The sequence below is a fragment of the Sminthopsis crassicaudata genome, chromosome 2 (assembly GCF_048593235.1).
Source record: "Sminthopsis crassicaudata isolate SCR6 chromosome 2, ASM4859323v1, whole genome shotgun sequence".
NCBI classification, from domain to species: domain Eukaryota; kingdom Metazoa; phylum Chordata; class Mammalia; order Dasyuromorphia; family Dasyuridae; genus Sminthopsis; species Sminthopsis crassicaudata.
In genome coordinates, this window is record NC_133618.1 from 137,836,224 (window position 1) to 137,864,040 (window position 27,817).

Consider the following 27,817-nt stretch of genomic DNA (forward strand, 5'->3'; position numbering starts at 1 on the left):
CCCTCCCTCCTTCCTTCCTTCCTTCCTTCCTTCCTTCCTTCCTTCCTTCCTTCCTTCCTTCCTTCCTTCCTTCCTTCTTTCCTTCCTTCCTTCCTTCCTTCCTTCCTTCCTTCCTTCCTTCCTTCCTTCCTTCCTTCCTTCCTTCCTTCCTTCCTTCCTTCCTTCTTTCCCTCCCTCCCTCCCTCCCTTCCTTCCCTCCCTCCCTCCTTCCTTCCTTCCTTCCTTCCCTCCCTCCCTCCCTCCCTCCCTCCCTCCCTTCCTTCCTTCCTCCCTCCCTCCCTCCCTTCCTTCCTTCTTTCCTTCCTCCCTTCCTTCCTTCACTCCCTCCCTCCCTCCCTCCCTTCCTTCTTTCCTTCCTTCCTTCCTTCCTTCCTTCCTTCCTTCCTTCCTTCCTTCCTTCCTTCCTTCCTTCCTTCCTTCCTTCCTTCCTTCCTTCCTTCCTTCCTTCCTTCCTTCCTTCCTTCCTTCCTTCCTTCCTTCCTTCCTTCCTTCCTTCCTTCCTATTCCTTTCTTTACCTACTAGTGCTCTCTCCAAAGGAATGTAAATTTTGATCTCTGAAACCTCACATTCACATCTTGGAATTTAAAGGTCAGATTTCTTAGGGACAATGACTAAATTTCAAATCACTCTGGCTCTCATAGATGGACCAACTATGAGTCCCTGCCAAAGCCTCACTTGGTCATTCATTGTTTGGGCCCTGATTGGTTCAGAATGAATGTAAATAGCAATTGTTTTATGTTTTGACCAGAAATCCTAAGGGACTTTAACTCCCAGATTGATCTTTTTTTTTTTTTTTTTTTTAATAAATTAGTAAAACAGACCATTTTCGGTCTCATTTCTTACCTAGCCTTAATCACTATTGGGCCTTGCTCAGTCAAACTGAGACCCGTTAAAAGACCTTAGATTTAAGAGTCCAAGAGCTCTCACTGCAGCCCAGGCCATCTCTAATTTTCCCAAATGGCTCCAAAGGAGAATATGAAGCTGGTGACTTTGCACAGTGCCCCCTCAGCCCCACCTCCTATTTAAATCCAACTCACTTGAATGTCTCGGTATTACCTCTTTGATGTCATGGCCATCTTATAGAGTGAAGGACAAGCAACATTATCAGTAAGAGAAGAATGGGTAAAGCTAAAAATGCAACCCCTGCAGGAAAGAATGGCCGGGATTGCCACGTTATCAGGAGGGAGACCGTTTTCGGTAAACCACAAAAGACTGAAGGAACAAGGAACAAGTTTAAGATGAAAGCAACTTTGTTGCACTTCAATCAGAATAGAAATGGGGTCAAGTTCTGGCCTTGTTCACAACTCTTTCTTTTTCATTTCATACCACAAGACCACTAAAGCAGAATTGTAGATCAGACTTTATTCCCCAAATCCCCTACTAAAATTTAGGACTTAAGACAGCTGGTTTTTAGGCGGCCTACCAGTTTGGGACGGTAGAGGGACCTCGCGTTTTCAGTACTAGCTAAAAATTACGTCACATGGAAAGGGGTTTCCGGGTAATCTGGGAAGGTGCGAGTATCCCGGAAGCCAGGGGGTTTCCGGAAGGTTGAGGGAGACTAGAACTCTAAGAGCTCCGGGCTGCCTCCGCAGCCCAAAGGCCAGATCGTTAAAATCCGTAAAGGTTGAATTTTGGTGGAGAGGCGGAGACTCCGAGTAGGCGGCTCGGGGTTGGTGCTCCAGCGCAACTCGTGGCTGCAGCGTCAGCGACCGCAGGACCAGGCCAGCAGCGGCAGAAGTAGCAGCCGCAGGAGCCGCACTTTGCTGCTGGAGCCCGGCACCTGGAACCTTTCTGCTGGCGCTGCGCTGGGATGCGCCCGACCCGCTTGCTTTGCAGAGAGCGCGCGCCTGGCGCTCCGCCTTCGTCCGCTGGAGCTTCAGCTTCCTGGGGAGGAGCTCCGGGCCAAGGCTAACAGCTTTGGTGATGCTGCCGTGGGGCTGGGAGACGCTCAGTCCCTGCCGATACTTGGTACCCACGAGGTGAAAAGGCTTTAATCCGAAATGACAGGTGAGGAGCCGGGGCGGGGGTGGGGTGGGATGCTGCCGGAGAGGAATAGGGCGGGGAAGGAAGGGGAGAGGGAGAGAGGAAGGGAGGGAAAGGAGTCAATTTCAGTCCATCAACCTGTCATTTTTCTTGCACTTGTGCGATGTGTCAGGCGCAGGCTGGGTGCAGGCGATACAAAGACATAATACAGTCCCGCACTGCCCCGAGGGAGCTCGCGCTCTCATGGGGAGAAACAAGCACATATAAATATAATTGTATATTTATTTTTACTACTGTGATATATCAATTTTATCTTAACATGGTTTTTGCTAATATATTTTAATCAATGAGCATTTATTAAGTACCTTTTGTAATCAGTTAGTGATAGCCAATAATAGCTTATATTTATATATGTGCCAGGCAATTATTCACATATACATATGTATATAACTTAGTATACCAATTGGTATAATGCTATTATAAATGCAAATATAAATTCCAAAATATAGTAAAATAGTATAAAATAAACTCGAAATAGTATAAATAAATATAGTATAACAGTATAAATATAGTATACATACATATAGTATAAATAAATAAAACTAAAAATAGCATAAAACTATAAGATAAACTCGAAATAGTTTAAATAAATAAATATAGTATAACAGTATAAATATAGTATACATACATATAGTATAAATAAATAAAACTAAAAATAGTCTAAAACTATAAAATGAGGGGCAGCTAGGTGGCGTAGTGGATAGAGCACCAGCCCTGAATTCAGGAGGACCCGAGTTCAAATCTGATCTCAGACACTTAACCCTGCCTAGCTGTGTGACCCTGGGCAAGTCACTTAACCCCAGCCTCAGGTTAAAAATAAATTAAAAAAAAATAAACTATAAAATAAACTCGAAATAGTATAAATAAATAAATGTAGTATAACAGTATAAATATAGTATGCATACATATAGTATAAATAAATAAAATAAAAATAGTATAAAACTACAAAATAAACTCAAAATAGTTTACATAAATATAGTATAACAGTATAAATATAGTATACATACATATAGTATACATAAATAAAACTAAAAATAGTATAAAACTATTGTTTAGTACTAAGTAGTTTGGGGGGAAAGGCACCAGCCTTTGAGGGCTGAATCGGGAAAGGTCTCAGGCATTGCCCCAGCTGAGGGAAGGAAATAAGGAAGGGAGTTCATCCCAGACTTGGAGGATGACTAGAGCAGAGCGGTGGAGTTTGGAGGAGAGTTGTGTGGTGTGAGGAACTGAAACAGTCAAACAAACATTAAATGCCTACTATTTACCAGGCATTAAGCTGGGTGCTCTGCTGAGAGATGGGACTGTTTGGTTTGCAGAGTACGGAAGGGAGACTAAATATAGGTTAAATGACAGTTTCCATTAAATGGCTTAGAGTTAGATTTGCTTGGGTGTCTTTTCTCAAATATTCTCATTCAGAGGCTTTATTTTTAAATAGGATTTAGTGATCTTAATCTCTTCAGGAAGATGGTGAACCTTCCTATTCTATATGTGGTTTTTTTCAGTTAGGAAGTGAATTCTTTGTGGCCAGGAACTGGCTTTTCTATTTGTATTCCCTGCACTTGACAAGTAAGTAATAAATGCTTTTTTTCTTTTCATTCATTCATTTTAACAATCACCTCTCCCTATATTTTTCACCCAGAATATTCCAGAACATTTAAAATAAAATTGTAACATGGTGAGCACAGTAAAATTCATTCTTTGAAAGTTTTGGTATATTTTAAAATCATTTTTTAAAAAAATTACTTCTTGCCCTTCATTATGAGCTTTCCCTTGTAGCAAAGAAAAATAAAAACAACCAGAACAGTTAAGCAAACATTGTCAGATAATGCTTGGAGCATTCCAAACCCAGAGCTTCCTTAAAGTTTTTTTTTATCAGTTATAAACAACAATATTAACTCAGCATGTCGTTTTTTGATGCTTATATAACTGTCAGTTGTCATTTACTAAGTATCTATTATGTACCCCTAAGTTAACCAGCTAATAAATAGCTCATAATAATAGCTAATATTTCTTTATGTGCCAGGCACAGTGCTGTTATTATTATCTTATTTGATTCTTACAACAACCTTGTGAGGTTTGCCTTAGTTTTCCTAGCTGTAAAATAAGGACAACAATAACACTTATCTCAAAAGGTGATGTTTTCCTCAGTTTTGTAAAATGGGGACAATAATAGTCCTTACCTTATCGGGTTGTTGTAAGGATCAATTGAGATAATAATAAAGAATTTAGTACTATGCCTGGCAAGTGAAGAAATGTTAGCTATTATTATGCACTATGGTAAGTGACTTGCCCAGAGTCTTATAGCTAGTAAGTGTCTTGAGGCTGGATTTGAACTTGGGTTTTCCTCACTCAAGGCTTTAAATGCTCTATTCACATCGTGCCATCTAGCTAGTGATAAAAGACCAAAAATAAAATATTAGGTGTCATCAAGAAGCTTTCATTTTTTTGAGGTGGAGATAGCTTACAGTTAAAACATATAATTGTTTTTGGAATTCTTAATAATACACCTTTTCTCCACACTTCCCCTTCTTACCCGCACATTAGATGACTTCCCCTTATATTTTAATATAAATTATTATTTAATTTCTCCCCTAAATACTTGTATTCTGCTTCATGAATGAACATTAAGGATCCTTTTTAATGTGTATAAAGCAGATTTTTCTCCCCTCCAATTCTACAGTCTATGGTCTTTAATCTAAAACTTAGCTTTCAGAGTCAATAACTCCAAGAGTCCTACTGACTTTTTTCTCTGGTAAGTATTTCTTTCATTAGAGCTGTTTGCAGATTGAAATCTATTTTTAAAAATTCTTTATTTCTCTTTTGCAATATGGCTAATGTGGAAATATGATGCTGGGGTGGTTTGTATAGCTTTAGATATGGGTAGGGTATCTCTTGCCAACTTATTGGGGAAGGGGTAGAGTGAAGGAAAGAATTTGAAATTGAAAATAAAAAAATTAAACTAAAAGAAAAAAACATGAAATTTTAAAAATCTCCTTCATGATTTATTACCTCTCTAGGGCTGGCCTATATCAATGAGATGCATTTAAAAATTTAGTGAGCCAACCCACAAAAAACCCAATCCCCCCAGGTGTTTGGCTTTTTTTCCCAAGTTTCAAGTGACACCACTTTCTAATAAGGGTTGGGGAAATCTCAAGCTTTTTCTCCCTTAGTTCGGGAAAGCTGCATTTGAATTTCATGAGTCATTTAAATTTTTAAAAACCTGTTCTAAAGAGTCAGTTCACTGCTTCATTCCTTCCCCATCAGCACTGTTGTCTTGGCTTTAAGGCCTTGGAGAAACTCAAGGGTCTTCTTGATTCCTCTGACAACATTCATTGAGTCCCAGTTGTATTCAGAGTGCTGGGCAGATGCCATATGAAAGAAGACACTGTGCTGGCAAAGAAGAATCTACAATTATAAAGGGAAACTGACTCTACCTGAGGAAAAAGAATTTAAAACCTTCCTGGCCTAGGCTACTGGAATGGTAAGTCCCAGATACAAAGATGGCCATCTTTGGAGATGCTCATGAGTCACAGCATTGTGGGTTGTCTCACTAAATTTTTAAATGCATCTCGATATAGGCTAGTCCTAGAGAGGTAGTAAATCATGAAGAAGATTTTTTTTTAACTTCCTGGCTTTTTCTTTTTTCTTTTAGCTTAATTTTAATTTAAATTTAGTTTAATGAGTACATAAATACAACATTATATAGGATATGCACCTTAAAGATTTCTTGTGGCCTTTCTTTTTTTTGTTCAGTACTATAGGGAAGAACCCAAATGTGTTTTGGGGGATATGTTACATGGTGAAGATCATTAAGTTTTCCATTTAGCAAAAAGAGGATGGGGAAAAAAAAACCCAATTCCAGATAGATGGCTGACTGTGAAGAGATTAAAACATTGCAGACATAATTTTTTGTTTTACAAGTTTAAACCATTTATTTAAAGTACAATTTGTAAAATGCTTAATCTTCTGATGGGTGGGAGTTCAGAGAGCTGTCCAGCTACTCCAGCATGGCAGAATTGCAAGATATATAGTATCTCACCCTTTTCTTTTCACTTTTCTTCCTTGAACACACCAAAGGAAAATTTTGAATCACCCTGGGAAGGTTCCAAGAGGTTTCTCAAGCCTTTTAGCCAAGGGTGACCAGTATGACCCCATCTATCCAGTTTCAACAGGAGGACTTCCCCATCGAAAGGTGAATTGGGTTTAGGAGGTGTTTCCTCCTGCCTGTAGGTGAGGAGCATCCTGATTGAGTGGGCTAAGAGAGTCTGGTCATCATCCCCTGTGCTCTCAGCTCCTTTGGTTAGTTAGGTTGATGGGACAGAAGTTGTTAAATAGGGAGATCAGGGACTTGGTCTGTGGAATCAGAAAGCAGATAGAGAGTGTTACCCTGGACAGGTGCTGCCTTCTATCCTCATCCCAGATTTCCTAAGCCAAACTACACAGCCCACTTTAAAAACATACAAACAAACAAACCCAGAATAAAGCTGAACCAAATGAAATACAGTTAGGAAAATGTGGATAACCATAGAAAATGTAGCTTTCTATGGAATGAATAGAGTGCTGGGTCTGGAGTCAGGAAAATTCATCTCCCTAAGTTCAAATCTTAGACATTTACTAGCTGTGTGTCCCTGAGCAAGTCACTTAACCCTGTTTGACTTTGTTTCCTAATCTGTAAAATGGAGAAGGAAAAGGCAAACCACTCCAATATCTTTGCCAAGAAAAGCCCAAATGAGGTCATGAAGCACATGACTGAAAAACAACAGCAAAGACTCATGCTATCAGTGGGATGTTTTTTGATTCACTATTATATTTCTTACTATACCAAGCCCTGGGGAAAAAAAAGCATTTCTTCCCCTAAAAAGAAAAAGGAAGTTCTCAAGGAACTAACAGGTACAAATAAGATAGATATAAGATAAATTGGAGATAATCACAGAGGGAAGACAATAAGATTAAGGAAGATTGATTACTTGACTCATTGATTGTTAAAATGATTACTTTTAAATGGAATGTGCTAAGAAAAATTGGATGTTATGACCAAGAATGTGTACAGATCACATGAATTTATGTTTCATGAATGCTTCTTGATTTATTTAATATAATGGAATAGAAAATTTTGCCTAGAAGGAAAAACATAATCCTACTTTAGTAAGAGGATCCATAACAGGGCACTAATTCTCTTCCACAAATATTTATTAAGTAGGTGTTCTAAACAGGACACTATATGAGCTGCTAGGGATACAAAGGTAATTATTAACCTTTCTTTAGGATAAAAGAATCATTTTATTGTTGAGTTATTTCAGTTAAGCTGCTCTTTGTGATCCCATTTGGGATTTTCTTGGCAAAGACACTGAAGTAGTTTGCCATTTCCTTTTATAGTTCATTTTACAGATGAGAAAACTGAGGCAAACAGGATTAAGTGACTTGTCCAACATTACATAGCTACTATGTGTCTGAAGTGGATTTGAACCCAGGAGATAAGTCTTCCTGACTCCAGGCTCAATACCATCTAATACCACCTAACTGCCCCTCAAAAAGGATCATAGGATTCTTCTGGCAGTTTATGGAAAGGCAAATATTTGAGCCAACATCTTCTGTTCCCAGATCAGTCTTTCCATTGACTATACTTTTAAAAGTTTCACAGACTTCTCTCCATGTATTAAAGAGAGTACAATATCATTATCCTCCTTTTGTGGGTGAGAAAATTGAGACTCGGACACTTGTCCTAGTAACTCAGCTAAGAAATGATATTCCTGTAGAGATCTTTGGATTCCAAGTGCAGTCTCCCTTTTAGGAGTAGATGGGTGGCTCATAGGGCACCGGGACTCTTACTGGCTGTGTGAACCTGGGCAAGTCACTTAACCCTGTTTGCCTCAGTTCTTTCATCTGTAAATGAGTTGGAGAAGAAAATGACAGCATTCCAGTATCTTTGTCAAGAATGAATCCAGAAAGGATGATGTGGCTGAAAAACAGCTGAACAAATAGTAAACAAAGTCCTCTTCTCTCCTCTCCTATTTAACAAATGCTAAAATAAGGTGGATGTTTCCTTATTTATAGTAGAACAGAAAAAGAGGATTATAAAATGAAGCTGCAGATATCATAATAATGATAACTAGCATTTATATCAGGCTTTAAGGTTTGCAAAGGGCTATACAAATATTATCTCACACCGTCCCAGAGAGGTAGGTACAATTGTGCCTATTTCACAAAGGAGGAAACGGAGATAGACAGATTAAGTGATTTGTAAAGCTCTTAACAGTGTCTATACAACATTAACTATTATTGTTGTTATTATTTATCCAAAGTCACACAGCTAGAAAGTGTCTGAGGTTACATCTGAATTCAGGTTTTCCTGACTCTAGATCTAGCACTTTATCTAGTGTGCCAGGTAGTTGCTTCTGTTATTTATAGCTTGCTTTTCTTTTTAAGCATATAATAAATTTAGTCTTTTTTTTTTAAATAAATTCAGTCTTTAGCATCCAAAACCATCCTACTTGTCTATGATTCTTTCTGTCTTCTCTGCATTAAAAAAAAAATACAACATACTTTTTTTTTCTTCCCTATGCTTAGCCTCCCTTGCCTTCCCGTACTTCCCTATTAAAAAAAAACAAAACAAAACAAAAAACCCCAGCCATTATTAAAAATATGTATTGTCAAGTAAAACAAATTTCCAAGTTAGCTCTATCTTAAAATGTACATGTCATTCTACATTTTGAGCCATCACCTCTTGGTCAAAAAAGCATGCTTTATTATAACTATTCTGGAATCATGAATTGAACAGTGTTTTCAAGACTTTCAGAATTGTTTTTCTGTATGATGTTACTATATGGATTGTTTGGTTGGTTTGGCTTACTTTCCTCTACATCAGGTCATACTTTTCTGAAACCATCCATTTCATCATTTCTTATGACACAATACTATTCCAATACAGTTATTTGCCATTACAACAAATTGCTTATCCATAGTTTCCAGTTCTTTGTTATTATAAGATGAGCTACTATCAATAATTTTATACATATAGGTCCTTTTATGTGCAGATCATGTGAAAGAACACTGGGAGCCAATTTTTTTTTTCTGGCATCTGATTTGCTGGGGTATAAAAAGACATCCAACCTCATTTTAGTGAGGGCAGGAGTTGAAATAAAAACAGGACTAATATAAGATTTCCACCTGAGGAAGGAGTTAAAGTAATCTAATCAGACTCAAGGTAAAAGTGAGAAAGGACTGTGGGTGTGGGTGTTCAGCATACCCAGACCCATTGCACCTAGGGAGGAAAAACAGATGTAAGATCCTTCTGTTTAGTCTAGAGCCTTTAATGAAAACAGGAGATAGATGTAAGGAACAGGCACAAATTGGACTAATATCAGCATGCAATAGCTAGAATAACTTTGCCAGGCACAGTTCTATCCCGCAAGAGGAGGCAATGAAGTGGATTTGCTATCCCAGGTTTCAAGAGTATGTGGTAATGTCCCTGTGTGAGCCAGATCTTCATAGACACATTTTGGGAGTTAGAAAAGGACTTTAGAAATAACACTGATTCAGGCCATTACTGGGTCTGTATCCCAAGGAAATCATAAAGGAGGGAAAAGTGCCTACATGTGCAAAAATGTTTGTAGCAGTTCTTTTTGTGACAGCAAAGAATTGGAAAATGAGTAAATGCCTATCAGTTAGGGAATGAGTGAACAACTTATGGTATATGAAGCTAATGGAATATTATTGTTCTATAAAAAATGATGAACAAACTGATTATAGAAAGACCTGGAAAGATTTACATGAATTGATGCTAAAATCAAAATCTGCTAAACAAGCAGAATCAGAAATACATTTTACACAATAACAGCAAGATTATGTGATCAACTATGAAAGGCTTGTTTCTTCTCAGTAGTTCAGGGGTCCAAAGAAATCACAATAGACTTTGGACAGAAAATGCCATCTGCATCCAGAAAAAGAATTAAGGAGACTGAATGTAAACCAATACTTGCTATGTTCACTTCTTTTTTCTGTTTTGTTTTGTTTTTTTCTCTCTCCCATGGTTCTTCTTTTTTGCTCTGATTTTTCTCTCCCAACATAATTCATAAAACAATATGTATTAAAAATAGAGAGATGGCAGAAATTAGATATGGATCCACACTTAACACCATATACCAAGATAAGATCAAAATGGGTCCATGACCTAGGCATAAAGAATGAGATCATAAATAGATTAGAGGAACAGAGAATAGTCTACCTCTCAGACCTGTGGAGGAGGAAGGAATTTATGACCAGAGGAGAACTAGAGATCATTATCAATCACAAAATAGAAGATTTTGATTACATCAAACTAAAAAGTTTCTGTACAAACAATACTAATGCAAATAAGATTAGAAGGGAAGTAACAAATTGGGAAAATATTTTTACAGTTAAAGGTTCTGATAAAGGTCTCATTTCCAAAATATATAGAGAACTGACCCTAATTTATAAGAAATCAAACCATTCTCCAATTGATAAATAGTCAAAGGATATGAACAGACAATTCTCAGATGATGAAATTGAAATTATAGCCACTCATGAAAGAGTGTATATAATCTAAATCACTACTGATCAGAGAAATGCAAATTAAGACAACTGAGATACCACTACATACCTGTCAGATTGGCTAAGATGACAGGAACAAATAATGACAAATGTTGGAGGGGATGTGGGAAAACTGGGACACTGATACATTGTTGGTGGAGTTGTGAAAGAATCTGGCCATTCTGGAGAGCAATTTGGAACTATGCCCAAAAAGTTATCAAACTGTGCATACCTTTTGACCCAGCAGTGCTACTACTGGGCTTATATCCCAAAGGAATACTAAAGAGGGGAAAGGGACCTGTATGTGCCAAAATGTTTGTGGCAGCTCTTTTTGTAGTGGCTAGAAACTGGAAGATGAATGGATGTCCATCAATTGGAGAATGGTTGGGTAAATTATGGTATATGAAGGTTATGGAATATTACTGCTCTGTAAGAAATGACCAACAGGAGAAATACTGAGAGGCTTGGAGAGACTTACATCAACTGATGCTGAGTGAAATGAGCAGAACCAGAAGATCTCTGTACACTTCAATGCTGTATGAGGATGTATTCTGATGGAAGTGGATATCTTCAACATAGAGAAGATCCAACTCACTTCCAGTTGATCAATGATGGACAGCAACAACTACACCCAGAGAAGGAACACTGGGAAGTGAATGTAAATTGTTAGCACTACTGTCTATCTACCCAGGTTACTTATACCTTCGGAATCTAATACTTAATGTACAACAAGAAAATTGGATTTACACACATATATTATATCTAGGTTATATTGTAACACATGTAAAATGTATGGGATTGCCTGTCATCTAGGGGAGGGAGTAGAGGGAAGGAGGGGAAAATTTGGAAAAATGAATACAAGGAATAATGTTATAAAAAAATTGCTCATGCATACATAATGTCAAAAAAATTTTATAATTATAAAATTAAAAAATAATAATAAAAAAATAGAGAGGAAAAAAAGGAAATAACACTGATTACAACCTTCTTGATTTAGAAATAAGGGAGTCTAGACTGGAGGAGGAAGAGAAGGTGGGGAAGAAGTGATATGTCTCCCAACTAGTTCAATGAAAAGTGAGAGGTCTCTCAGCCAGTCTAAGGCCCAGATGAAGGCTGTTGTGATTCACCTGTGCAAAGATGGTGGTTTTTCTAGGGAAGGGAATTGACTGCAGCCTACCATGTGTTCTGGAGAGATATTTTCCCCAGTGTCTGCCTGGGAGTTTGAGAAAGTAGAAGAGATGTGTTATTAGCTTGTTTGACCTGGCCCTCTTATACTGGGGGCACCTCTGACAAAAAGAATGACTGGGTCTAATGGTTACAACAGAAGAATAAATGACTTTGAATTCTATGAGTTTCCTGCGTCATGGGTAAATTTGAGATCCATTTCTGCCTCCTAGGTGAACTTGAGATCTATTTTTTTCCATGGCTGCTAGGTGGTCAGAGGGCTGAACTTGGGAGTCAGAACCTAAATTCAAATCCAGTTTCAGAGGCCTAATAATAGTACCACCCACACAAATTATGTAAATAGCCTCAGTTTCTTCTTCTATAAAATGAAGGGAGTAAGAACACCTCCCCCATAGCAATATGAGAGGGCCAAATGAGCACACATAAGTCAGGCTCTTTGTAAACCTTAAAGTACTCTGGGAATGCTAACTCTTGTAATTTTTATTTGAATGCTGCATATCCTGTAGCAGCCGAAAGCCCAGGGCTTTTACAATATAAAACTGACCACCCTACTATTTCTTGGTTTACTTCTTGCCTTTTAGGGAAACATGGAAGATAGCAACATGGAAAAGAAATCACAGGAGAGTACAAGAGGTTCCTCCCAGAGAGAAATCCCACTCCCACCAGCTGCGCTGCTGCTGCTGGTAATGGTCCTTATGAACATCCTCCTCTATCTCTACCTTGATCATGTTTTTGTTTCTCCTCCACCCTCTGGCATGGACTCCAGTCGATGTCCCTTTGGTACCTTCCGAATGGGACAGATGAAAAATTGCTCCCCTTGGCTCTCTTGTGAATCCCTGAGAACAGAAGTCAGAAGACTGAAACGTGTTGGGGAAGGAGCAGTGAAAAGGGTGAGTTTCATTCTCCGAATGGGACTTTTATTTTCAGAATTAGAAGTAAGGTCCTTGAGTACAGGGTGTGCCACATAGTAGGTGCTTACTAAATGTTTGTTGAATGAATTGTCCCCTTAGGCCCAAGCCTGGTTTTGCAAGTGAGTTGGGGACCAAGGGGCAAACCCAGAAAAAGGACAGCTTTGGTGGTGGGCCCCTCTGAGAAGAGAATTCCAATGAGTAGAGACTTGGATTTAACCAAGGGCAGGCTGAGGCAATTCTCAAACTGTCTCTTTTATACCTATATGAGTCTTCCTTCTGATTAACTTGTCCACCATTGGGACATCCCCAGGTGATCCGGATTAGTGGTAGTTTAATGAGAAGGCAAACCAAACTTCCTAGCTCCCTCCCTATCATCAGCAGTAGGGGTTAAATGGGGAGCCCTTAGATGTGACCGGATGCCCCTCTCTGACTCCTAAAGATTCCATGTTGCTTACAGTCTTCACCAGAAAACATAAGCCTTCTCAATAAGATGTTCAGTGGCTTGTTCCCCAACTTTGTCGACAAGGTCAATTCAAACTTCAATGAAGGGAGCATGGTTGTTGTTCAGTCTTGTCTGACTCTCCATGACCCTATTAGGGGTTTTCTTGGCAAAGATACTGGAGTGGTTTGCCATGTGCTTCTCTAGCTCCTTTTACAGATGATGAAACAGATAAACAGGATTAAGTGATTTGCCTGGGATGAACTAAATCCTTCTTAGCTGTATGACCCTGATCAAATAACTTAATTTCAATTGCCCCTCCAAAAAATTACTTTTTTTCTTCCGATTTTTTTTTGATTGATTGATTTTTGAAGTGAGAATGTTGGCAAACACTTGTAATCCTTGTTTTCAGATAGACTGAGGCCCATGGGCTGGTTGCTAGAGCTGAGTATTTCTGAGCTGGAATAAGCTAAGCCTTTCTGGTGCTCATAGTAAGTCTGGCACTGATTTGAAGAGTCCCTGGGTCATGGTGAGTCAGACATGACTGAAAAATGACTAAACATTTCAAGCCTGGGTCTCTCCTGTGACTTCGTTCTTCCTTAGGCAGCCTGGTATTCACTCCTATCCCCTTACCCAGGGACTCTTCAATCTTCAATGCTTCAGCTTCTGTAAAATCTGTAATAGCACCTGGCTCCCAGAGTTGTGAGAATCAAATAAGATAATAATAGTAAAGCTTTACACATAGTAAATATATGTACATATTATTAGTAATAATATTATTATTGTTGTTATTTCCCTTGTAGAGATGAGAAAACAGGCCCAGAGGAATTCATCTATTTGCTCAGGGTCACACAGCTAGGCAATATATGACTGGGACTTGAATCCCGGTCTTTGGATGTTAGTGCTGGTGGCAATGACACTTTGGAGGGTGAGGGTCTAAGCTGCCTTTGTTGGATTCTGCTCAGTGCCTCCTACTGCCCCTCTAGTAAGTGAGTTGGAGTGGGAATACAAGCATAAAGCTTTTGTGGTTTTTGTTTGTTTATTTTTTTCTGAGGCAATTGGAGTTAAGTGACTTGCCCAGAGTTAGGGAAATGTTAAGTGTCTGAGACCAGATTTGACATCAGGTCCTCCTCACTTCAAGCCCTGGTGCTTTATCTACTGCGCCACCTAGCTGTCTCCAACCATAGACTTTTATTTATTTATTTTTATTAAAGCTTTTTATTTTTCACAACACATGCATGGATAATTCTTCAACATAAACGCTTGCAAAACTGTGCTCTGATTTCCCCCCCTTCCTTCACTCCCTCCCCTAAATGGCAAGTAGTCTAATATATGTTAAACACAACTATAAACTTTTAAAAAGAAAATCTGTTTAATAACTTTTTAGTGTATATTAACTACCTAGAAAGCTTTTTTTTGTTACTTGTTTTTTTTGGTTCTTTCCAAAGGAAATAGAAGATAGGGAAGTAGTTTTGTGACAAAAGAAAAACAAACTGAATAATACTGAAGTTAAAAGTTTCTCACATCTAACATGTATTGACACTGCCTGCCATCTAGGGGAGGGGGTGGAGGGAAAATTTGGAGTGGAAGTGAGTGCAAGGGATAATGTAAAAAATTGCCCATGCATATGTACTGTGAAAAAAATTTATAATTATAAAATTAATAAAATAAAAAAGTTAAGTTTCTAAAATGATTTAAAAAGTTAATTTTTTTCCCCTGACAGTTCTCTCTTTAATCCCGATTTAAACATAGTACTAGAGCTATAAAATTCAATACAAGTAGTGCCTAAAAGTTGTTGGTATTTTTGAAAAGCTTCACAAAGGTCTGATCTCATATAGTTCATAAATCTAATAACCTTCTGTTTATGGTATATATCTCCCTATGGGGCCAACTTAAGCGTTTGCACTTAAAGGCCTACATTGTGGGGCTGAAAGTTAATAGGAGGACTACCGTATGGTCTACCTGAGAACCAAGACTTTGTTATAGCTATGGTAACTACAGGTAGTACCCTATGCCAACTTAATATACAGAGACGGTTCTGTATCATACGTAGAAATTTATGAACAGTATCTCTGTGTCTTATCGCCCACACCATATCCAGGGAGTATATTTGTCTGCTCATTAACACAGACAAAAACTGATCTAGTGTTCTTTGGCTTGGTTCCAGGTCTTTCTTTCTGAATGGAAGGAACAGAAAGTTGCTTTTTCCCAGCTTACCACCCCAGAGATGAAAGAAGATTTCCTCCATGGGCTGAAGATGCTGAAATCCTTACAAAGCGAGCACGTGGTCCTGCTGATTGGCTACTGTGAAGACGACGGCACTCTTCTCACTGAATACCATCCCTTGGGTACTTTGCAGAACCTGGAAGAAACACTAAACCTCCCCAAATACCAAAGCCTGAACACCTGGCATCACAGATTGAAACTGGCAATCAACTATGTAAAGATCATTCACTATTTGCACACCAGCCCCGTGGGCACTTTGGTGATGTGTGACTCCAGTGACTTAGATAAAATACTTTCTCAGTACTTGCTGACGAGCAGTTTTAATATAGTAGCAAATGATCTGGATGCTCTGCCCACTGTCAACAAGGGCAACGGGACCTTAATCAAATGTGGCCACAGGGAGCTTCTGGGGGAATTTGTGGCCCCAGAGCAACTGTGGCCTTATGGAGAGGAAGTGCCATTCGAGAATGGCCGTATGCCGCCATACGATGAAAAGACGGACATCTGGAAAATACCTGATGTCTCCAGTTTCCTTTTGGGGCACGTGGAAGGGAGTGATGTGGTCAGATTCCATTTGTTTGAGATCCACCAGGCGTGTAAGAAGAAGAATCCTGAGGAAAGGCCTTCAGCCCAAGAGGTCCTAGACACCTACCAAAAGGTTTTAAATTCTCTTAGAGACACAGTCTTGCCTGGGGTAAGAGAAATGTTGTGAAAATGAGATGAATCACCGAGAGGGTGGGCCCTGATGATTTAAGGGGAAAATACAAGCTGCTTTTTTTGGTCTTTGTTGTGATTTTCTTCTGCTGCACCCAGATGGTTGCTTTCTGTAATTTCCTTATAATCCTTGAGCTAATAAATGGCATAATGTGGCTTGAAGGGGTGGGAGAAGGGGACGGAGAGGAAAGGAGTACATGTGCATAGGAGACATGGAAAGTTCATTGCATTTAAGAGTCAGTGCCCCTGGTTTTCTGGTTCTGCTACTCACCAGCTTTGTGATATTAGTTGAGTAAGTCCCATAACCTCTTCTGGACCTATTTTCTTATCTATAAAATGAAGAGACTGGCCAAGATGACCTCTATAAAGTCTATTTCTTGTTTTAAATCTATGATCTTTGGATCCTATTTTAAATCTAGCTTCCAATGCCTTTTTCAGATTGCCCCCTTGCAGGGATACACCTAAGAGATAGACAACTGAAGGAAGGAGAACAAAGCAGCAAAAAGTCTTAGATAACCTGGGCTTGACTGTAATTGGATTTACAAAAATCAAACTGACTTAATTACACTCCTCATTGTGATGTGGAAGTTGCTGTGGGTTCTTAAAATTGAGGCAAGTTCGTTCCCAGAGTAGAATGTTGGCTGTTAGGAGATGATAGGCTGTTAGGAGATGATTCATGAATGGATCAGGAGATAAAATGGCCTTCTCTCCCTCCTGGCCCCCCTTCCTTTTTGCTGTCAAAATGGAGACAAAAGTTTCAAAGAATCACCTAATTTTTACTCCATCTATTACTGTTAAGTTATTTATTGATATTCCTAACATGTAATAGAAAAATAAGGTGGCTGACAGCAAGAGGCAGCTGATGGTAGACAGACAGTTCATGTGCTCCATTAGTATTCTTGGGATGTTAGGGAAATAAGAGGAAGGTCCCCAGCATATCCTGGGTACCTCTCCCTATGGAGACTTTATGGGACAGCATAGACAAAAGCCATACAAAATGGGTATCCATTTTGAGATCTGCATTACTAAAGAGAATATTCACATTGGAGTTTTGGAGTACTCTATGTGTATTAGTCCAAAGACCTAGCTAGTACATGCCATAGGAATGGAACCAAAGCCATTCTGATATTCTCACTCTTAAGTGGAAACAAGTGTAGAGAAGTAGCAGTTTTCATCCTAATGTCTTTCATAGGACATTTGGGCACCCGTCCTTGCATTGTCCTCCAAGGACTATAAGTAAACAGATCACTGCAAAGGAGATTGCCACTGAAGCATCAGCATCCATTGCATAGGAGGAAGGAGTTATAAACTCATTAGAACTGTGGAAGATGGAAGAGGATTGTTTTTTATTGCCTAGATCACAGAAAGAACATTTTTCTCCAGTACTTTCCTTTTAATGGTAATAAAGTTGGAGTTATCAGAGTGAATTCACTTGTCACTTGGTATGATTTAATCAAGTCACATGCAGCTTGGGTGCTTTCTCTCTCTCTCTCTTTTATATAATACTTTTCTATTTTTATTAAGAGGTCTACCATAACATTTTCTTTCTTGGTCAGTAAAACAGAACTATTGCCAAAAACTGATAAATTTTTCAAAGTTGAAAAGTATGGAAATAGTTTAACACTAAGTCCTATAGAATTCACAATTATGCTGCTGTCCCTAAACCATGCTTCTAAAAACCATTGCTCTTAGAGATCAGTTCTGAATGTCCCAAATGATCTATTGTGACTAGTCAACAAGAAGTCAGTGATACTGTCTTATTTACCGGGAGAAATGGAGTGGTCCACGACTTTATTAAATAAAATCATCAAAGAATCCTTTTCCTATAGGTGCATCATCTTACTCATCTGATGGGATGGTTATTCTCATTCCTATTAATGATCACTAATCAAGTAGTTTAAGCTACTTTCCCAAGTTGGAGATCTGCAAAATTGGAGATGCATTGATATAAGTTTTATTTCCTTGTGGCAGATCTGAGATGAATACAAAGCAAAGGGGTCTCAGGAGAGAGTAGGTTGTAGCTATTTGTTACTTTATAAAATGAAGGTGTTGGACTCCAGGACCTTTGACTTTCCTTCTAGATCCTGATCTAGATCCTTTGACATTCACCTAAGGTGATACTACCTCCTGACACCCACCTATGACAAGTACCCAAATCCTGTATGACAGATTGCCTGGATCACAATAAATATGAGAATGTACCTGCCAAAAGTACACAGGTGTATATTTTATGCCTTGAAAAATATTAGCAGTCACTCTGTCCATTCCATTTAGCTCTAAATGAAATTGGCCTTTGGAATCTAATTGATTTTACCAAATGGGATGTAATTTAATGTATTCATGTTATATTTTTTCTGTTCATTTTTGTCATTATAAAGTCATTGCTTTCTGTTTCTTAACATTCCAAGTTTTCTATCAAGTAAAATTTTGAATCTTCAAACTTGTGAGGTTTTTTTTTTTCCCTTCCTGAGGCTGGGGTTGCCCAGGGTCACACAGCTAGGAAGTGTTAAGTGTCTGAGACCAGATTTGAACTCGGGTCATCCTGAATTCAAGGCTGGTGCTCTATCCATTGAGCCATCTAGCTGCCCCCAAACTTGTGAGTTTTAAAATATTACAATTTTTTTTACAAGAGATCCTTTCCCTGTTTCATCTCTTTTTTCTCTCAAGACCTTTGTGAGTCCAGGTACCAACTTTTCTTTCAGGTTGTCTTCCAAGGCCAGAGGCCCGGAAATCCAAGTGAACTGTTACAATCTTTTGAGCTGATTTGAAATGGCTTTTCAAAGAAAATATTACCAACTAAGTCATATGAGAAAGTTCACATTTTGCCCAAAAGACAGAAGTAGAAATTCATGATGTTCCTGGTATTCAGTCTTCTGCCATACATAAGTGTGTTTTTAAGAAAAAGATGATTGTTCACTATTAAAGCTCCATCAGGAAATTGAAACCCTGCCTCTTTCATTGCTTCTTATTTGATATAAATGTGTACATCCCAAGACTTTTGTGTTTGGCATTCAGAGATTATTGAAAATATGGATATGGAGAAGCCATAGATACAGTAGGATGGAAAGGATGTGGGGTCTATCTTCAAGTCCCAACCTGACTTCTTATTCCCAATGGGATCATAGACAAGTCACTTAAACTTTTTATGCTAGCTCTTCAATTGGTCTGGGACTTTAAAATGAGGGGGTTGAACCAGATGACCTTGAAGAACTTTTTCAGGGCTAAGTTTGAGACTCTATTTTCTATGACTCTAGTTGATTCCAGCTAATCAGGGGACCCAGTGGTCTTCAGAAAGATTCTGAAGGTAAATGTGTTTTACTGCTCTACAGGACCAGAGGATTTAGAACTGGAAAGAACCTTAAAGTTCATTTTAATGACGAGAAAACTGAGATCCTAGGAGATTTGGCCAAGCTTAACCAGGTAATAATGATGACAATGATGGTGGTTATAATTAGCTTTAAAGCTTACAAAGTAGTGACTACCTCATTTGATCCTCATAATATCCCATGAGAGAGATGCTATTAATCTTCATTTCATAGATGGAGAAATGGAGGCCTAAAGCAGTTATTTGCTTGATATCACAAAGCTAGGAAGTTTCTGAGGTAGAATTTGAACTCAAGTCTTTCTGACACCAAGCCCAGACTATTATGTCTGTTATGTCATGTAAAGCTAAGGGTTTACATTCAGGTACTCTACTGCTAAATCCAGTGTTTTTCCAGTATACACCGAATCACCTTTCCTTCTATTAGAGGCAATTTGGGTTAAGTGACTTACCCAGGATCACACAGTAAGTATCTGAGACTGGAATTGAAGACCCAGCATTCTATCCATTGCACCCCAGACCCACTGACCATACTGAATTCTTGACAATGTTTGGAGAGAATGGGAGGATAGTGTATGCTTAAAAATACTTTCATGTTAAAAGCCTTAATTTGAAACTGAAAGAAATGATTATTCATAACCAATAATTTGGGGAGATTCAGAGCTCTTTCTTTCTTCCAAAGTTCTGATTTTAAAACTTCATTCTCTAGAAGGACATTGCTGATAATAAGATTGCACTATTTTTCTTGATCTGAACCCTATCCTGGTGGAAGCCATTATGTTCTGCTCAGTTTTCACTGGAGAAGTATACATTCTTTGAATAGACAGCCTAAAGCTGTGGGTAATGTTGTAGAGATAGTTTCTCTGTCCCAGAGTGGCCTGATGCCATTTTCAATCCTTCATTTAAATAAAGATCACCTGCTATCTTATCCAATCAGAGTCTTATCCAATCAGAGTCGATCATCACTCTTTAAGAACACCTCTTCTTTGAAGGATATATAAATCATGAGGTCAGCCATGATTGAATTTGTTCTAAGAGAAATGGCCAAATGATTATATTTTGATTAAACATGCTGGCCTTATTACTAACAAAAATTATCAAACTACCCAGAAACCATGTCTCTTGAAATTTTTTTTAAGGCTTCAGAACATAAGAATAAATGTCAATAAGACTTATCAAAAAAATTATTCTTCCTAAGTCTGTAGAATAATGTTTGTTTTTTTTTTAATTTGCTTTATTCCACTTCCAAAGATTTAATTATGTTCAGTCATATCAGAAGATGTCTGTTGCAAGACCCAGGTAGCAACAGAATAGGTCATGGCATAGGAAGGCTAGAAATTACTTTAAAAAAAATAATAAAAATGATAAGTAGAATTTATGAGAAAAAAAAGTGGGGTAGTTATAATTGATCTCAAAGTCAAACAAAAAAAATTCAATCAAGAGAAAAATCTATTATGTCTGCCATATTACTATTGTTTTAGATGCATGTATATATGTGTGCATAGGCATACATGTGTATATATGTAAGTATAGGATATGTGTATATCTATGTGTGTTAACATAGATATGCACATATACAAACACATAAATATATCTCTGCTTAACTATAACCTGCTTGGGGAAGTGAGGGAGGAGAAAAGGGGAAAGGGGAAAGAATAAAGTAAAAGATGTCCAAGAGAACAAAAGAAAATTTAGTAGGAGGTACAGAAAAGATGACAGCCATGAACACAATGTCTTCTATTATTATATATGCTTTTTTGAAATGCAAATTTATTGTTACATATTTCAAATCCTCCCTGATGTTCTGCTGGGCACATGACAATTTTTTTTTTTTTTTGGCCTTTCTTTTTCTATTTTGTTTCTTCTTATTTTTCATTTAAGTTTTAAATAAGTACATTTTAAAAAATAGTGAGACATCTTGTTTTAAATCTAAGAATTGTGCCTAAAATATTTGATGTTACTCTTGAATTCAGCTACTAACACAAATTAGGTCAGGGCTAATAATGGGCAGCTAGTTGGCCCAGAATGGACCTGAAGTCAGAAGACCTGAGTTCAAATATGACCTCAGACACTAGTTGTGTGACCTGGGCAGTCTTTTAATCCTGTTTGCTTCAGTTTCCTTATCTGTAAAATGAGCTGGAGAAGGAAATGGCAAACCACTGCAGTATTTTTATCAAGAAAACCCCAAATTGGGCCACAGAGAGTCGAATAGTGACAACAATGGTGATTTTTTTTTTTTTTTTTTTTGCTGATTTTAGAAGAGGTCTACAAATTTGACTTAACTTTGATGATCTGGTTGAACAAGAATGCTCTTGCTTATTGAGAAGCATATTCATATACAGTCACTAATATCTTGGTAGTATACCCATGCATTAAAAAGGATTTCACTTGATTTTATTTGTTTTGATTTTCCAAGCAAACAGGGCTATGGGACTGGCTCAAAGTCACACAGCCAATAAGTATCTGAGGATAGATTTGAACTAAGGCCCTCCTGACTTCAGACTTGGTGCTTTATCCACTGGGCCTTTTAACTACTTCTTCACTTGATTTTAGAGTCAAAATTTAACAGTCATTTAATAATGATCACACACACACACACGCACACACACACACACACACACACATACACACAGAACCAAGTTGGATGCCATGGATACAAAAGGCTAAAATTAAATAACCTTGACCACAAAGAACTTACACTCTGTTGAGAAACAGAACTTGTACACAGATAAATACAAGGTAGTTTGAGGAGGAAGACAGAATTCTTTCCCCTCAGGATAAGGAAAGCTGATGATTAATGGGCTGCATTTATCAAGCAAGCAATGTGGGATCTGAATATTAAAGTACAAGATTAATTCTTCTGTTTCATATTTTGACACTTGGAACAATTTGTGCTTTCCTCAGTTTGATCATTGACTAACAATACATCTTGTAATCTTTCCTTATCTTTGAAGGGTAAGTGGGGGTAAATTTCATCCTAGTCATGAATTTAGTTAATCTGTTGATTAAACCCCTACTCTTAGTAAAATTAGCCCTCAAATAATAGAGTAGCATGCATAGTGTGCCATGGGGCTCAAAAATCTTTCCAAGTTTGGCAGGACCAAATGGAGTTTATGATCTGCCAGCACGGTCTTCAAGAACACAGGGTTTCTCCATGCCACAACTGAGGACTTGGTGAAGGACTTTTCATGCTTTCAAAATATTCAATAATCTTCATCAGTAATGGAAATGATGACTTGTGAATCCCCAAGAATGATTTTAAACTAAGAGAAATTTGCTATTTTCACTTCACTTTTTATAATAGTTTTGATAGGCAAAGAGTAGGAATAGATTTCAAATTTATATGTTAATTTGAACTCAAGGAAATCATTTCTTTATATAGCAAATTGTTATTTACATGCTAATTTTTTGGGAGAGGGAATATTTTTTGTTTCATTGTTTAAGTGACTTGCCCAAGGTCACAGAGCTAATTAAGTGTCCAAGTCAGGTATCCTGACTTCATGGCCAGTGCTCTCTCTACTGTGCCATCTAGCTGCCCCATGCTTATTTATTAAGTGTTTTGCAGGTCCTTTGAACCTCAACAAAACTGTAGGGATAGGCACTAGAGCCATCTCATTTTGCAGATGAGTAAATAATTTGTTGTTTTTTTTAAATTAATTTTATAATTATTTTTTTGACAGTACATATGCATGGGTAATTTTTTTTTACATTATCCCTTGCACTCGCTTCTGTTCCGAATTTTCCCCTCCTTCCCTCCTCTCCCTCCCCTAGATGTCAGGCAGTCCCATGTATGTTAAATGTGTTATAGTATATCCTAGATACAATATATGTGTGCAAAACTGAATTTCTTGTTGCACAGTAAGAATTGGATTCAAAAGATAAAAGTAACCTGGGAAGAAAAACAAAAATGCAAACAGTTACATTCATTTCCCAGTGTTCCTTCTCTTGGTGTAGCTGATTCTGTCCATCATTGATCAGCTGGAACTGAATTAGCTCTTCTCTTTGTTAAAGATATCCACTTCCATCAGAATACATCCTCGTACAGTATCATTGTTGAAGTGTATAATGATCTTCTGGTTCTGCTCATTTCACTCAGCATCAGTCCATGTAGGTCTCTCCATCCTGCTGGTCATTTCTTACAGAGCAATAATATTCCATAACATTCATATACCATAATCGAGTAAATAATTTCTAAGAAATTAGGTAACATATCCTGGATCACATAGCTAGTACCTCCCTCACAACAAAACAATGAAATGGGCTATCATTAACCCCATTTCAAGATGAGGAAAAAAGTAATTTTCCTAGGGTTATAGTTCAGCATCAGAATAGGAATTTGAATTGTAGGTTCTTGATTTTAGGTGGACTCTTCTGTGCTGGATCATGTAGCCTCAAGCAAGAATACACCAGTTTGAAGAATTGCTTCCAGTGTGGAGAACCAGGAGAAATTTAATTCCAATATACTTGGGATGGAAAATGCTAATCACATCCAAGGAGAAAACTATGGAGACTGATTGTGAATCAAAGCATAATAATTTCACCTTTTTCTTTCTCATGTTCTTTTTTTCCTTTTGGTCTGATTTTTCTTATACAACATAACAAATACAGAAATATGTTTAAAAGGATCGCACATATTTAACCTATGTCAGGTTGTTTGCTGTTTTGGGGAGGAGGGAGGTAAGGGAAATAGAAATATTTAGAAGTTTTATAAAAATGAATATTGAAAACTATTTTGATATGTATTTGAAAAAACGAAATGCTATTAAAAAAAAAAAAAAGAATTGCTTCCCAGTTAAAATTTTCGATTTATGTATAACATGCATTTGCCACTTTTTTTTGCTACCCAGAAGGCAATATTTTAACTTCTTTTTCCCTCAGAAAAAGAATACTTATCATCTCTTATAATCTCATGCTGTTAGGATTGTGCCAAACAATACTAATTTTTTTCCCATCCTCAGTGTCATGATATAGTTCACTACCAAGATCGAAACTGCAAACCAGTTAGAAAAATAACTCAGTACTCATTTTTTAAATTTATTTTTCCCCGACTATTAAAATTTCTTTTATTTCCAGTTCTGAATTCTCTTGCTCTCTTCTCCTCCTGCCTGCCCCTTGTAAAGACAAGAAAAACAAAACCTATTAAAATATGCATAAATCATACAAAACAAATTCCCATCTCAGCCAAGTCCAGAGAAAGGAAGGAAGAAAAAAAGAAAGAAATAATATGCTTCAATTTGCATTCTGAGTCAATCTTCTCTGTATCTGGAGGAAGATAACATTTCATCATGTAGCTCAATAATCGAGAACATTTGGTAGGAGACCAAAGAGAAGAAATATCAGGTGTTTATGGAACATGTTGTTTTGTGACTAAGGGCTCCTTTTCCTGTCATATTTGAATCATATTCCCTTATGTGACTTTGTGCATCACAGCCTAAAATGAATCACTAAATGTTAAAGCTGGAAGGAATTTCAGAGATTATCTGAATTGAAAGATCCTCTCAATTAAAAGTATTTTCTCCCAATCTCAGATTTTCCTACACTCTTGTTATTTCATGCAAGTGTTTCCAAGTTTTTCTTTTTCTTTTCTTTTTTTTTTTTTTTTGCTGAGGCAATTGGGGTTAAGTGACTTGCCTAGGGTCACACATCTAGGAAGTGTTAAGTATCTGAGGTCACATTTGAACTCAGGTCCTCCTGACTTCAGGGCTGGTGCTCTATCCACTTCACTACCTAGTTGCCCCCTTTACGAGTTTTTTTACAATCAACCTGCCCATCACTTCTTACAGCACAGCAATATTCTATCAGATGAATAATTTTTCAAAGCAGCAAACATTTATTAATTGTCTACTGTTTTCAAAGCATTGCTCTTTAGGCATGGAGGGAAATGCAAAATTTGGAGAAGACACAATTTCTGTTTCTGTGACATTTACCTGTAATTGGAAGAACTAAAATTTAAAGAAATCCTGCCAGAATCTTTTTTGGTCACAAGCCATGGTATTTGGAACCCAAATCCATTATCAGATCATAATTTTTAGAACTATGGGTGTCTTTGGAAGTGTTCACAGTCAAATTCCTTACTAGAGAGGAATAAAGCTGAGACCCATGTACAGTTTAGTAACCAGCCTGAAGACGCATCTACATGACTCAGTTGGTAGAGTACTGGGCCAGGGGTTCCCTGACTTAAAAGCCAGCCCTATAGAGTTAATAGCTGTGTGACCCTGAGCTAGTCATTTAACCTTGACTTTTCTTCATCTGGCAAAGCACTCCAGTATCTTGCCAAAAAAATCCCATGGACAAGTGAGTTATGGTCCACAGTTCATAGTCAAACACAACTGAACACATAGACTAATCCTGTGGCAGGCCCAGTGCCCTACTCACTGCATCACTGAACTTCTGAGACAGCTCCTGATTCAAACTCAGGTGCAAGTCTATTGGGATAGTTAGTTTGGTCTTCTCATCTCAAGTATATCCATACTCCAGTTCATCTCCCACTCAGGGATCAAATTAATCTTCCTAATTCCAAAGTTCAATTCACAGTCCCTTCCCCCATATTTAGTAAGCTCCAGGAGCTCCCTATCATTTCCAGGTTCCAATATAAAATCCTCTGTTTTGGTTTTTTTTTTCCCCTTTGCTGAGGCAATTGGGGCTAAGTGACTTGCCCAGGGTCACACAGCCAAGACGTATTAAGTGTCAGAGATTGAATTTGAACTCAGGTCCTTCTGACTTCAAGGCTGGTAGTTCCATCTACTATGCCATCTAATTGCCCCTAATTATCTGGTTTTTAAAATCCTTCATAATCTGTCTCCTCTTCCTTTCCAGTCTTTTTATATTTTATTGTCTATTACATGACAATCCCACTGATGCTGACTCCATTGCTATTCTAACAAGACACTATTTTCCCACTCTTTCTTCCAAATTTGAGATTATTTCCTTCCTCACTTCTACCTCCTGGCTCAAATAAAATAAATAAATAAAATCACAGACTACAGGAAATTGTTTCCTAATCCTTTTTAATCCTGGTTCTTTACTTTATTGATTATCTCACGTTTATCCTATCTACAATTTATTTCTATGTGGTTGTTTGCATGTTGTCTCTTCCCATTAGAATACAAAATACTTGAAAGCAGTGACTTTTTTGTTTGTTTGTTTGCCTTTCTTTGCATCCCCAGAACTTAGCACAATGCCTAAAATATAGTTGTTGTTTTAGTTTTTTATCTTTTATTCTTGAAGAGGACCATGACATCAGGGAAGTGATGGCCCTAGATGCAGTGAGAGATGTTGGCCTTAAACTTAGACCTTAGTCTTTTAAATAAATACTTGTTGGCCTGTTAAAATTTTTGCACTTTTAGTTTCTTTTCCTTTTTGTAGTTTTTCTCTTTGTGATACAGACCTAGTAGAGGTATTGTTGGGTCAAAGAGCATGTACAGTTTTATAGTTCTTTGAGCATAGTTTTAAATTATTCTCCAGAATGGTTGGTTGGTTTACAATTCCACCACAGTGCAATAGCATTTCAATTTTTCCATATCCTCTTAAACACTTATCATTTTCCCTTTCTGTTATATTAGAAAATTTGATAGGTGTGGGGTAGTACCTCAGAGTTGTTTTAATTTGCATAACTCCAATCAGTAGTGATTTAAGGCATTTTTTATATGAGTATAGAAGGCTTTGATTTCTTCTGAAATTTCCTGTTCATATCCTCTGATCATTTATCAACTGGGAAATGATTCAATAATTTTATAAATTTGACTCAGTTTTCTTTATATTTGAGAAATGAGTTATCACAGAAATAGTTATGAATTTCTCCCCCTCTCCCCAATTTCCTGCTTCCCTTTTAATCTTGGCTGTATTCTTTTTGTTTATAAAAGCTTATTCATTCATTGGTTCAATCATTTGTTCATTTGTTAGTTATTAATTATTTGAAGCAATATTGTCACAAAAGACTTGGAATTAAAAGTTTGAGAAAACTGAAACTTGTTACCTGTATGACCATGGGCAGCTAGTTTCCATTCCCAAATCCCCCATTTCCTCTCACTGAAGTGTTCAGGATTAGATAAGCTTTATGAACCTTTGTGGCTCCAATATTATGTATTTTGAGTGAAGAACTACCCAGAGCCATGGGAAGATGATGGAGAGAGAGAGAGACAGAGAGAGAGAGAGAGAGACAGAGAGAGAGAGAGAGAGAGAGAGAGAGAGAGAGAGAGAGAGAGAGAGAGAGAGAGAGAGAGAGAGTGTGTGTGTGTGTGTGTGTGTGTGTGTGTGTGTTTCAAAAGGGCACCTGCGGAGAAGAGTTCAGAGATATACGCACATACACAGAATGTGACACATTAACTGTGTCACTATGGACGTCATTTCAGCTCTCATCAGAGCTTTCCTTTCTTCATCTCTATTTTAGGGCTAAAAATACTTGTACTTTAATACTTCCTTGTATG

At 37.7% G+C, this 27,817-nt stretch overlaps 1 protein-coding gene across 11 annotated transcripts; it reads left to right on the forward strand.

The window, feature by feature from the left end:
* Positions 1–1,505: 1,505 nt before the first annotated feature.
* POMK (protein O-mannose kinase) lies at positions 1,506–24,911 on the forward strand. 11 transcript variants are annotated; one of them, XR_012486013.1, is made up of 6 exons: positions 1,506–2,008; positions 3,547–3,610; positions 12,361–12,669; positions 15,297–16,049; positions 19,399–19,489; positions 23,753–24,911. XR_012486013.1 is itself a non-coding variant. In XM_074287401.1 (5 exons), the coding sequence occupies exons 3-5, from the start codon at positions 5,523–5,525 to the stop codon at positions 16,065–16,067; spliced, it is 1,083 nt and encodes a 360-aa protein (XP_074143502.1). In that variant the 5' UTR covers positions 1,507–2,008; positions 3,547–3,610; positions 5,309–5,522; the 3' UTR covers positions 16,068–18,509. The 11 variants fall into 11 exon arrangements, 10 of the variants coding, with proteins under 10 accessions (XP_074143502.1, XP_074143508.1, XP_074143501.1 ...); XM_074287401.1 differs by lacking the exons at positions 19,399–19,489; positions 23,753–24,911 and adding an exon at positions 5,309–5,525 and having other exon boundaries at positions 1,507–2,008; positions 15,297–18,509; XM_074287407.1 differs by lacking the exons at positions 19,399–19,489; positions 23,753–24,911 and adding an exon at positions 6,122–6,236 and having other exon boundaries at positions 1,507–2,008; positions 15,297–18,509.
* The last annotated feature ends 2,906 nt before the right edge of the window (positions 24,912–27,817 follow it).

Excerpts from the sequence above, each read along its gene's own strand:
- POMK (XM_074287401.1), top strand. Across the intron at positions 12,670-15,296 it reads GGGAAGGAGCAGTGAAAAGG|GTCTTTCTTTCTGAATGGAA; the intron begins GTGAGTTTCATT and ends GCTTGGTTCCAG.